Below are 13,645 nucleotides of genomic sequence, written 5' to 3'. Positions count from 1 at the left end.
ATAAAATATAATAATTGAATAATTTTTTCAAACAATTACAAAAACTCAGCTAAGTCCCATAAAGTTAAAAACACTTCACTTTAAAATTGCTTCCCAAAAAACTAAAAATCCTTTGCTTTAAATAACTAAAAATTCTTTACTTTAAAATTGCTTTAAGTAATTTTTCACTTTTATATTAAAGACTGAACATTTAAGACCTTTGTCAATGAAAACATTCTTTTGAAGGGAAAATTACATTCATCGGATATCTATGATGGAAAGGTAGTATTTCATTTGTACCGTCATTCCGTCATAGACTTGGGAATCATACAACAAAAAAATTGGCTATAATAAAACTGATATGGTGAAATAAATTTTCTTCAAACATGGTTATCAGTTTAGTGCCAAATTACATTAAAACTGCTTTGAGAAAGATTCTTGATAAAACTGATACAATATCAGTGATTTATTGGAACTTAAGAAAATTTTTTTGAGATATATATAATTAGTTCTGTTTCAATAAATTTGAAAATTTCCATTCTTGTATTAAGAGAAGTAAGGTAAGAATTTTTTAAATAACACTTTTACTTTTATATATACATGGTGTTTCCAAAATGGGGAATAAGGATTTAAATATTGTGCCTCTAAATATACACCCAATAGCAAAGTTTCATTAAATAAACTGGGAAAAAATTGCTTCTGTGGAGGTTATTAATAAATTTTTAATAATTTTTTAAGAACTATAATAATTTAAAAGTGCCAATTAGCAACATATTTTCCTTACAATAATCTGCAAAGCCTCATCGCTTTTCTTAACAGGATTTCCAGAAATATATTTCTAAATTTAGAGAGGATTATCAAAAAGTTAACCGAAAATATTTATTTCGGAAAAGCAAATTTATTCAATACAGAAAAACTGCCATGCTCAAACATTTATTTAGTAGTGCATCATCAATCATCATGCCTTTGGTAGTTAGGTAATGTTTTATAAATTTAAATTGGTCTACAGTTAAAAATTCGATTTAATAAATAAGGAGAAACTTGTATCCTAAAGTAGTGCTGTAATTATATAAAGGTATTAACCGCAAAAATGACACATTTCGATACCAAGGAGAGTTTTGAAATGATGGCAAGGTATGGTTATGCAATTCTTAGGCATTACATGCATTTTCAGAAATTACAGAAGTAACTTTACAGAAATACAGAACTTACAGTAACTTTACAGAAATACAGAAGTAACTTTGTATAAACATCGAAGATATTCATTTTAAAAAGCACTCAATTAGTGAATTGTTACTGAAATTTTCCCGAAAAATCAAAGGTATGATTAAGAGGGTGTACTGTGAAACAATCCACCAAACCCATAATAAATAGCATTGCTTTATTCTGTATGAAAACATGAACGCGCAGATAATAAAACAAAATAGAAGCATTTTTAAGCACTTGCAAGAAATAGCAGCACAGAAGCAGCATTAACGGTGCAAAGCTCTGAGACAAAGCTTTCAGAAGAGAGACTTTGTTCAACCATTCACGCCTCTCGAGTCGTCTGCTATTACTAACTGACCTTGAAGAACTACCTCACTCAATATTGACTGATTTAGCTGTATCTTCAGGCAATTTGTTGTTTTCATGACAGGGCAAGGAATGTTCTAGAAGAATGACATATCTTCCATCCTAATCAACAAAATTCCAGCATTCTTGTCGTAAAACCGTTATTGTTCAGTTTGTCGTTAAGAGCAAGTCATTGATACAGCATCCATTCAGCATCCATCAGAGCTATTTCTAAAACTATCCTCTTTACCATGAAGCTAACGCATGTCTACGAACATTTTATAATATACGTGTTTCCCAAACTTCAATAGTACATTTACTGACAGCACTAAATATGATATTTAGTTGACTATTTATTATATTTCACTATTAATATATTTTATATATTCATTGTATTTCATATTTCACGTTACAATTTAATTGATTAATTATTACAAATCTTTATAAATATCGATATTTGGATTAATGAAATCATTATGAATGCTATAGGTGCATCCCAGCAAAGTGAAATTTTTTTAACAAAAATATGATGAACTAAATACATTTTAATCAGAATATATCACCTTACATTTGCTGTCTGTTATTGAACATAGTATTGTTTATACGTTGGCAGACTATTTACATAATACAATATGAAATGTAGCCTGTTTCTATCTAAAATAATTTGAAACGTATTACTGGCAAACCGTTGGATTTAAAACAGTTAAATTTATTAAATAGTTGTTTCTTAAATTGTTAATGCTTAATGATAATGTGTTAATGCAAATTTTAAAAAATAATCAAAATTAACATATTTCCTAAATAATTTCGGAACATATCAACGCCTCAAAACCTCATTTACACGAAATTAATGTTAATTGAATGTTGATAAATTTGCTGCTTGGATAATCTTGATTTCCGTAAGTACGGTCTTGTGCATGCTTCATCTGTGTTTTTTACCTGTGTTTCATGTTTTATGTATAATAAAGTGTTGTTATTTGATAGTGAACCTGTTGAACTTTTCATCATGCACATGTGGATGAATTTTTCTTTAACAGCATCACTCATTTCATTTTCCAAATGTTTATACAAAACAAATAATACAAAACATATCAAATTTTGAGATATTTTCCTAAGATTGTTTATTCGCTTTTTAGTCATGATTTAAATCATTTATGCAAACATCTAAACCTTAAAAAAAATCCATTATCTATACATATAATATAAAATAAGAGTTTTTTTTTAATAAATTATGTTTTTTAAGTTGATAGATTTTCTATCAAAGAAAAATTAATAGCTAATTTTTTTTTATTTTTTTTTATGAATAGGAAACTCAAGTATTATTACAAGGTAGCAACATTTCCTGCTGCGGTGAGTATGGCAGAGAGATGTAAAAAAATTTTTAAGTTTTATTATATTAACATTTCGTTTTTAAAGTAAAAGTAGGGCTAGTTTGGGAAGGACCTCGTAATTTTGAACCGCTGTCAGATGATGAGGACGACACGTGAGCTAGCACTTCTCTCTCCAAACTTTCACACTAGAGCAGCGGGAGGGCGTTTAGCCCCGACGGATTTTGCGCTCACCTGGCACATTTACACGACGGTTTTTCGGTGGAGTCGGGTCTCGAACCTGAAATCCTCTGGTTCCGAAACCATTCCACCAGGCCACCGCGGCCCGTTTAATTATTTTTTTTAAAAAAAGGCACACAGATGGAAAAATAAAGTACTTGTTAAATATGAAAGTTTCTTTAGTATCATTGTTATTACGATTGTAAGTAAAAGATAATTCAGATCATTATGTTAATAGTTAGTTATTATTAATACTAACGACATCCTTTGGAACAAGGTATAATTATTATATGTACTGTTAAACATGGATGATTATTTAGTTTGTTTATTAATATGATTAATCAATCGTAATAAGTTGGAAAATGCCAAAATCTAACGTTTATAATTAAATTTATTATTGTATTAATGTTATGATACTTTTTATTATCACTACTACCATTCAGTGTCATTCTTATCATCTTCATTTATATATAATTTTCCTTCTTCTGCTTCATTGCTGGAAATTTTTACTGACTTATCGTCATTCATTATTTGCTTTAATAAATTTATATGGTTATTATGAATTATATTTGACTAAACAATTAACATTTGCAAATATTTTCTATGTTAAGTAAATATATATTATTGTACAAAATACAGCGAAACCTCTCTTAAATATAATCTTTTTCCGAATTTTACCCTACAGTTGCATTAAACGGAAGGCCGGAATAGCTTAATTAGAAGGGCATTGGTCTCGCGCACGTCAGGTTGTGACTTTGAACCCCGCAGGCCGAACACTCTCCGTGCGTGTGGTGGCTGGTGCACGTATAAATCTGTCGTGGTCACAAAGTCCTCCTTGCCGAGAGTAATAACGCCGGTGGTACTGGATCAGAGGTGATCGTTCTCTGTTTCAGTGTAAATTACGATCTGTGAATGAAATGCATGAATAAAACACGCCCCATTAAAAGGGTTGGGACGCGTGAGTAGCTAAGTCGTACTCTTGGCCCTAGTTGGCGCTACTGAAAAATCAAGAGACGCTCCTCACTCGGCTTAAATCGCTGACAGATAACTGTCAGCGGTCTTTCAAAGTGTCATAAGTCACAACATTAAATAGAAAATTTTTTTATCCCACAAGTTTAGCAGATTATTATTACTATTATTATTTTGTAGAATTTCTTTGATATAAGGCAAGGCATTCAATTCCAAATTTAAAAAAATCCCTCATATTTATTATAATGCAATTTATTATCTACAATGCATGTGTTTCTGTTTGCTTTGGTGTACAGATTTGATGCACAAAAACTAATCCCCAATTTGAACTAATTTACTTTCTATATAAAAAAATAACATAAAATTTAATTTTTTTGGCAACTTACATTTAATTATATTTATGACCAAATACGTCATTTGTACATATAAGCAAATGCTTAATAGTAGGTAATTTGACTGGATTGATGAGAAATGAAGTGATTAACTGACGAATGTCTGTGTGATTGATTAAAAAATGAATTAAATGATTGATAATAATTTATTATCAACTGATAACTACACATAATTGATAATACCTCGTTTGAATGCATATTTTCTTTTCACTTTAGGGAGAATATTCGAGTAAAGAGGGGTGAGTAAAATTTTACTTTTTATTGCCCAAATAATGTAATATTATGTAATAGTATATCTTGTACTGCAGGTGATATAAAATAGTTATAGTATTAATTCATTTATATTCCTACTAGCCGTCTTTGGGGAGCAACTGCTCCACCGAAATTAACTTTTGATAAAATTTTCAATTAAATTCTTTAAGTAACTTTATCTCCAAATAGCTTTTCAGCAAAATATTTTTAAGCTTCAAATTGTGACAGTCAAAGAACTCATTCTATTATAGAAACTGTACGCTTCCGTATTCTTTGTAATATGTATTTTTTTCTCTCATTTTCTGACAACTCCTTTAAACTTTAATTTTAAAATTAAATTAAATTCATGCAAAAAAAAATTATTTCATGACACCAAACAAATTTTTCTTAAAATATGAGTTCAGAAAATTGTTCAGTGCAGCATTGAAGTCTTATGAGCTCATTTTTTAATAATTTATATAGTATGTCTAAGAATTATCCAAGAAAAGTTTTTGTCATTCCTTAGAATTTTCAGTTTTTAATTTTATTTTTCAAAATGATTTTCACGTGTAAAAAAAAATTTATTTTTCTTCAGTCAATAAACGTACTTCTGGAAAAATTAGAAAGTTGTAAGTTTTATACTGAACTTCCGTACAATGGAATCAATGAAATATTCTAGACACTGCGACTTTTAAATAAAAAACACTTTTCTATTTTCGGGGCTAATTCTGACCGAGTTATGAATTTTTGAATATTATTATTATAGGATAAGCAGCAATTTTATAATTTTAGACCTTCAGCCTTAATCAGCCTTGGAGAAACGCCGGTTGCTGACTGGCGAATCTTTTTTGAGAAGGTCAATGGAGTGATAAAAATAATCGAGCCTTTTTTTAGCAGATACGCTGAATTTCATAATGCTCTCAGTTTTTGTCGTAACAGAGTGCACTTTTATTTTAGAATAAAATATTGATGTTTTAAAAATACTTTGCCAAACAGGGTCCATAGGACAGAACATCTGTATAAAATTATTAAAATCGTAATTTATCAGAAACTTTATTGGCTGAAACTGATAAAATATCATCATTTAAACCATTTGTTTCAAACATATATGAGCCGTTTATTTTGAAAGTGGGGCAAGTCCATTTTTTAAAAAAATGGGGATAATGGCAATTATAGATAAAACTTGCTATGATCTGTTTATGCATAAAAAAATTTATAGTAAAATAAAATTTAGATTCCAGTATTTGGGAGATGTAAGTTTTAGCTCTTAACAGTGCAGTATTGAAAATCTGTTTATTTTGAAAGGGGTTCAAGTCAATCTTAGATAGAAATTATATTTGATCGAATATATTAAGGCAAAATTTAGCTACGGTTGCTCTATGGTGAAGCAAATGTGGCCGTTTGATGTCATGTCCGAAATCTAGGGTGTTTCTATTTATCTATTTTTGATATTGAAAATCGGTGGTTGTACAGTATTTTATAAATAATAAAAAGTATATCTTAATTTTGTGTGTCGATAATAATGTTTACTTCCATAACCGATTATTCAGTCCAGTGACAACGAAATAAATATCATTGATCACAAATTTTTGTTGTCAGGACATTCATTTCTACCGAACGATCGTGATTTTGTAGTGGAATTATTCAGCAACTATTCAATCCAGAAACCAGTTAAATGTATATTCCACATGATTACTATAAAGTAATACGAAATTGTCGAAAGCATAATAAATATTTAGTACATGAAATGAAACGTGTAAATTTATTTTCAACCCAACCTCTGGAAAAAGCTAATTTAAAAAAAAAAAAGAAAAATACCGATGGAAAAACCGCGAATTGATTAACTATATGCTGGATCAGATTTACAAGGGACGCACCATACAAAATGTTCAACAAAACTCGTTAGAACGAGATTTTGAATTTAAAATTATCGATTTGTAACGAGGAAGGTAAATAATTCCAAGTAATTTCAGAAATATAAAATTATCTTTTATGTAAGAAAAAAAGGAGATTTATTACATCTGAAAAATACAAGGACATGATGGATTTATTATCATATATACCTCCCGTCCATCATAAACATTTTAAATTGTTAAATCCTGAATAAAATAATTTAATTATACTTGGGTATAAACTGAAAATGCATAATTTCATTGAAAATTTTAATAAAACTGAATTACTGTTATGTTATATTTTCTACAAAAATATTCGTTGTTTTGTTTCACTTTTTATCACATGATTAAATATTTATAAGAATTTGAATAGTACTTTTTTATTATTAAAAAAAGGCTGATGCAATTGAAATATTTCCCAATTAACGTTTTACGTTTAACGTTTACGTAACGAATTACGTTTACAATAATTCATTAATTTTGAAAGTGATGTATGTCCATCTAATTATAATATAACTCTTATTTTTTTAATTAGCATTGTTAACACTATTGGATTATAAACTTACATTATCTGGTACCAAAAAATACAAAAAATATATCTATTAATACTTACCAATATTTTTAAATTTATTGAAACGCAAACTTTTAAATATCTCGCAATAACAAAAAATGGACTTGCCCCACTTTCAAAATAAACGGCTCATATATAGGCCAAATAGTAATCATTTAGAAAGTTGGTGTTAGGACCCGATTAGTGAAGATATCCTCTTTCTCTATATATTAACCATATTTACTTTAAATACTTCAGAAATATTGAATCAAAAATACATATTATGTGGAGTTCACAAAGAAATGTTTTCCTTGCTCTTATCTTTCTAGAAAATATCACAATTCATGCTTAAAATATTGGAAATTATGCTTTTCTAGATTTAAGTCATTTTAATTTAATATTTCAGTTTGATTTTTTCTTATGTTGATGGCAACACGTTAATATAAGCTAATTTTTAGTATGAAAGCAGAACCTATTTTCTAACAAAGTTAATTATTTTTGTATTTTGTGTGAAATAAGTTTTTGGAAAATATGTACAAAATATTATTTTAATTGATGAAAAATAGAAACATAATGGAAACTTAAATCATATGTTTACAAAATTGATATTTAAAAAGATAATCTTTTGAGTTCTATAATGATGCAAATATCCTTTTTGCAACTGTTATATTCTAGGAGGCGGAAAAGTGCCAAAATTTCTTTTGGTTTTTTATTAGTTAAAATTTTAAAACAATCACTTCGAGGTGCACATTCCTAATTTTTCAAGTGTATATGTGTCAAATGTGATAACTCGAGTGACGAAAGGTAGGGCCTGTAGAACTCCAACATAACGCAAACAAACACACATTCATCGGTGTACAAGCAAATACTAAAAACAAATACACATTATATACAACATGATACAAAAAAACACACATTCATCGGTGTACAAAGAAACAATATTCATCTGTATACAAAAAAGCACAACATTAACAAACACACATTATATACAACATGATACAAACAAATACACATTATATACAACATTATACAAACACACATTCATAGGTATAGAAATAAGCATTACGAATAAACACACATTATATACAACGTGACAAAAACAAACACACATTCATAGGTATAGAAATAAGCATTACGAATAAACATACATTATATACAACGTGACAAAAACAAACACACATTCATAGGTATAGAAATAAGCATTACGAATAAACACACATTATATACAACGTGACAAAAACAAACACACATTCATAGGTATAGAAATAAGCATTACGAATAAACATACATTATATACAACGTGACAAAAACAAACACACATTCATAGGTATAGAAATAAGCATTACGAATAAACACACATTATATACAACGTGACAAAAACAAACACACATTCATAGGTATAGAAATAAGCATTACGAATAAACACACATTATATACAACGTGACAAAAACAAACACACATTCATAGGTATAGAAATAAGCATTACGAATAAACATACATTATATACAACGTGACAAAAACAAACACACATTCATAGGTATAGAAATAAGCATTACGAATAAACACACATTATATACAACGTGACAAAAACAAACACACATTCATAGGTATAGAAATAAGCATTACGAATAAACATACATTATATACAACGTGACAAAAACAAACACACATTCATAGGTATAGAAATAAGCATTACGAATAAACACACATTATATACAACGTGACAAAAACAAACACACATTCATAGGTATAGAAATAAGCATTACGAATAAACATACATTATATACAACGTGACAAAAACAAACACACATTCATAGGTATAGAAATAAGCATTACGAATAAACACACATTATATACAACGTGACAAAAACAAACACACATTCATAGGTATAGAAATAAGCATTACGAATAAACACACATTATATACAACGTGACAAAAACAAACACACATTCATAGGAATAACAAGTAAAGATTAATTCGATGCTTTAGTGTTCAAGAAAAAGTAGTTAGAAATTAACATAACTTGAGCTTATAAATTTTAGTTTTTGAGGATTAATTTTATACATACGAATGAAAAAACAGCGGAAGTGGTTACATCAAAACTTTCTTGAATACTCTCTAATAGAGAATGTTGTCTCAGAGAACTCCTTGCGTGGCATTGACGTACAACAGGCATGGATTTAGCATTTCTACAGAATCTATCATGCGATCCTTTGTGAGTTCTTTCACGATTAAAACTTGCATACGGTAAATAGAATTCGAAAATCGAATTGGTGTTTCAGACTCGTTTTTCCCAATTGACTGAAACAACAATTTGACAAAAATTACACTTGTAGTCACAAAATCTATTACCAATTGTAATATATTTATGTCAGTGCATTTTTGAACTATCCCGTTTCTATTTTTCTGAAAGTACAGATATAGGAATAGATTGTCACACTTTTTTGATATTTGGCTCAAAATTGGATAGATGTTTTTTACGTATAACAACTTTTATCTATCCAGCACTTTTCTCTTTGTATTTATCGTTTGAACTTTTAGTCGAATATCTGTACGAACACACTGAATCTGAAAGCACTTTGCTCAAAAATGTTTTGTAAAAACCGTTAAGGAAGGTGCAAAATGCGGAGATCTGCAAAAACCTCGAATTCGAATTTTTTGGTGATTACAATATTTACGCTATATTGCGTATAGGAGAAAGTAAGAAAGTAAAACTGTGAAAAGTTTCAACACAATTAATCCGATCTTCTTTTAATATATATATATTGTTCACATCCATTATCCATTAAATCATCATGATAATTCAGCATTCAATCACCAAACCTGGCATGGAGGTATTGAATAGTAATAAAACAGGATTTCGAATAGAAAATCTCGAGTAGAAGGGCAAAATAATACTTAAAAGTAAAGATATTCTGCAAGTAATTAACAACTCGTGTGATAATCGTGTTTCCTTATTTTTGTTTCCCATGTCGTCATTACTTACCAAAGGAAGTGTTGACGCCAATAAGTCAGCAGAACGCTCCGCCTACTAATTTTGTAGCGCCACCAAGTGGTGAAATCATATAACCGTGAGAGTGTGTGTGTAAACCCCAGAGAGAGGGTGTGAGGAGTGTTGAGAATAAACAAAGAGAGATACAGTCCACGAGTTTGTGTTTCATTTATATGTGATTGAGTTTTCTAAAAACTGAGCTATCGAAGGCCAAAACATGGTCCAGTTAGCCGGAGACATCTATGCATCTATTGTATAGTGATTCATTATTTGAAATGTGTGATTTATTAGTGGAGATATCGTCGATGATGACGAAATTGGTGCGAAAATACCAAGAATGAGAATTCTGTTGTGGATAACTGGTCTCGAGTGACAGCAGTCCCAGCAAAGAGGTATGGGCAGTATTATCCTTTGAGTTATTAACTAATTAATTTCCCGAGATGAAGTTAATTTTGTTTTTAATGAGTCATAATTAATTTCCCGAGATAAAGTTAATTTTGTTTTTGATGAGTTATAATTAATTTTCCGAGACGAAGTTAATTTTGTTTTAATGAGTTTTGAATAAAATTGTGATAATATTATTCTCGTGAATTGTTTTGAAATATATATTTAAAATGGCGGGTTTAGCAAAGTAAAAGAAAGATGAATTAAAACTCGTTGCCGAGGAGATAGGTTTGGTTGTTGCGGAAGGCATGAAAAAGAGTGAAATAATAAGTTTAATTGAGGAGAGTGATGTGTACAAAAATGACAACGAAGTTGTTAAAGATGCTGTAGATCAAATAATAGGGAATAAAAACAAAAATCCGATCAGGATAGTGAAATAGAACTAGAGCGTCTTAGATTAGAGAGAGCTAAAATAGAATTACAATTAGCGCAATTAAGGGCTACTGAAAATAGTACTCAGACTTCCGTTAATGTAGAGTGTAAAACCGAACCAGAAGAGTCTCTGGATAGCTTATTAAAGTCTGTGAGAATATTGTGTATTAAACCACCGAGCAAAGCTCAGGATTGGGGTTTCTTTTTTACTTCGTTAGAGAGAGCACTTAGTACTAAAAAGGTTCCTGAGAAATTTAAAGCGGAGATTTTATTAAATTTATTAGGAAAAAGAGCTTCTAATATCCTAACTTATATTGCTGAGAAAGACTTAAATAATTGTGAAGAAATTAAATCAATTGTACTAAGAGAATTCGAGCCAACAGCGCAAGCGGTTTTAGAGAATTTTAGATATGCTACTAGAGATAATGAAACTCATGTGCAATTCGCGTCACGCTTAATGACGAGTTTTGAATATTATTTAAAATTAAGGGGTGTTAAAGATTTTGAGACCCTAAAACAATTGATAGTTTCGGATAAATTATTCCAAACGCTGGATAAAGAAACAGCAACTCATATTATTAGGCAAAATCAAAAGTGGTTTACACCTCTCGAGTTAGGAAAAGAATGTGATCTTTATTTTGCTTCCAAAGGCAAAACCATTAATGAGATGAGAAGAGGGCAAAATTATAGCAATAAATTTAAACCAGCATCAAAAGTATTTTTCAATGAGATGAAAAATAAAAATTGCGATTTATGTCTAAAAAGCGAGAATCATCCTTTGTATGCTTGTCCTCAATTTAAGAGACTTTCGGTTCTTGAACGCGTAGAGGTAATAAAAAATAGAAACGTCTGCTTCAAATGTTTATCGCCTAATTGCAGCGTTAAAAAGTGTTCGTTTAGAAATTGTTTCTGTGGCAAAGCTCACAACAAGTTAATACACTTTTCGAAAGAAGCAAAAAATGTTTCGTCTACGAATGTAAAAACCGCCGAAGTCATAAATAAGTCGCAATCGGAGGGGAGAAATTCGGAACAGGGTTTGGTTTCCCCAGGGAGTGGGGTCCGACTTTCGTCGCAACAAATCTAACCGTAAACAAGAATGTTGTTTTGTCGACTGTAAGATGTTTAATGAAAGATGGATGTTCGCAATGGCAGGAAGTAAGGTGTCTTTTGGATAACGGCTCACAGTGCTGCCTCATGAGTCAGAATTGTATGCAGAGGCTAGAACTCCAAAGTGAAAAAATAAATAAATCTATTTCTTGTATTAATAATGCCTCGCTTGTAGTTAATCGCAGAGTTACAGTAATTGTGACTAATAAAAATAAAAGTTTCGAAAGAAATATTTCAATGTTAGTGGTATCAAAAATAACGGATTTAATACCGAATAAGATGATAGATATGCGTGTAAATATGCCAGAATCAATTGACCTTGCGGACCCTAATTTTAATATTCCGGGCAAAATAGATATTTTAATTGGCGCTGAATACTTTTATGAAATAATAAAGCCGGGAAAATTAAATGCTAAAAATGAGAATTTGACGTTACAGGACTCTGTATTTGGGTATATTGTAGGAGGTAGCGTTTCGAGTTCAGTTAAATTAAATTTTAACTATTGCGGTTTAATATGTGGAGCAGAAGAATTAAATTCAAACTTGAGAAAATTTTGGGAGATTGAGGAAATGGGTAATGAATTACCTAAAAGTAAAGAGAATGCTATTTGTGAGGAGCATTATGCGCGAACACATAGAAGAGATGAGACAGAAAAATATACTTTGGCGATGCCATTTAAAGAGCATTGGTCATGTCTAGGGAATTCAAGGGATATTGCTCTGAAACGACTCGAATCGCTGTGGACTCGCCTGTCTAGAGACCAAAAATATCTGAAACTGTATTCTGATTTTCTGAAGGAGTATGAGGAGTTAGGCCACATGAGCGAGATACAAGATAAAAGTGTTGAACCTGAAGTGACATATTATATGCCTGATCATGGCATCTATAGGCCTCAAAAAACGACGACTAAACTACGTACTGTGTTTAATGCGTCCACCTTGACTAGTAGTGGAAAATCGCTCAACTCAATTCAGTATAACGGCGGAGTGATTCAAGACGATCTGTTTACATTACTAATTAGATTCAGAAAACATATATTTGCATTTACTGCAGATATTCGTCAGATGTATCGTATGATCAATATAGATGAGAGTCAAAGAAATCTACAAAGAATTTTGTGGAAAGAGGGAGCTAATGAGCCCGTTAAAACGTATCAGCTAAATACGGTTACCTACGGAACGGTTAGTGCTCCATATCTAGCCATGAGAACACTTAAGCGAATTTCCATTGACGAGGGAAAAAACTTTCCAAGTGCTGCATCAGTCTTGTGTCATGATTTTTATATGGACGATGTTTTAAGTGGAGCGAGTACATTGGAAGAGACAAAAACTTTGCAACATGAACTTGTTGGCATTCTAAAAACTGCCCAGATGTCATTACACAAGTGGTGTGGAAATACTTCCGAGCTTATTCCTGCTACGGAGAAAGAGTATGAGTTCTCATCTACAGATGAAATTAAGACTTTAGGGATTGCCTGGAAGGCTAAAACTGACTGCTTTACCTTTAAAGTAGATTTACAGCATAATGCCCATCCTACCAAAAGGTCGGTCTTATCCCTTATCGCCCGACTTTTTGATCCACTTGGGTTACTTGGGCCAGTGATCACGAAGGCAAAAA

At 30.6% G+C, this 13,645-nt stretch overlaps 1 protein-coding gene across 1 annotated transcript in view; it reads left to right on the top strand.

Annotated features, from left to right (window-relative positions):
• LOC129976482 (uncharacterized) overlaps nucleotides 1-13,645 on the top strand; it is a 40,531-nt gene that overhangs the window by 16,873 nt on the left and 10,013 nt on the right. Inside the window, exons 9-10 of the mRNA XM_056090090.1 lie at nucleotides 2,838-2,880; nucleotides 4,655-4,677. Coding sequence (XP_055946065.1) covers nucleotides 2,838-2,880; nucleotides 4,655-4,677 — 66 coding nt within the window. The remainder of the gene's footprint in view (nucleotides 1-2,837; nucleotides 2,881-4,654; nucleotides 4,678-13,645) is intronic.

Source organism: Argiope bruennichi, chromosome 7 (assembly GCF_947563725.1).
Source record: "Argiope bruennichi chromosome 7, qqArgBrue1.1, whole genome shotgun sequence".
Taxonomy (NCBI): Eukaryota; Metazoa; Arthropoda; class Arachnida; order Araneae; family Araneidae; genus Argiope; species Argiope bruennichi.
This window is presented reverse-complemented; position numbering and strand designations above follow the sequence as displayed.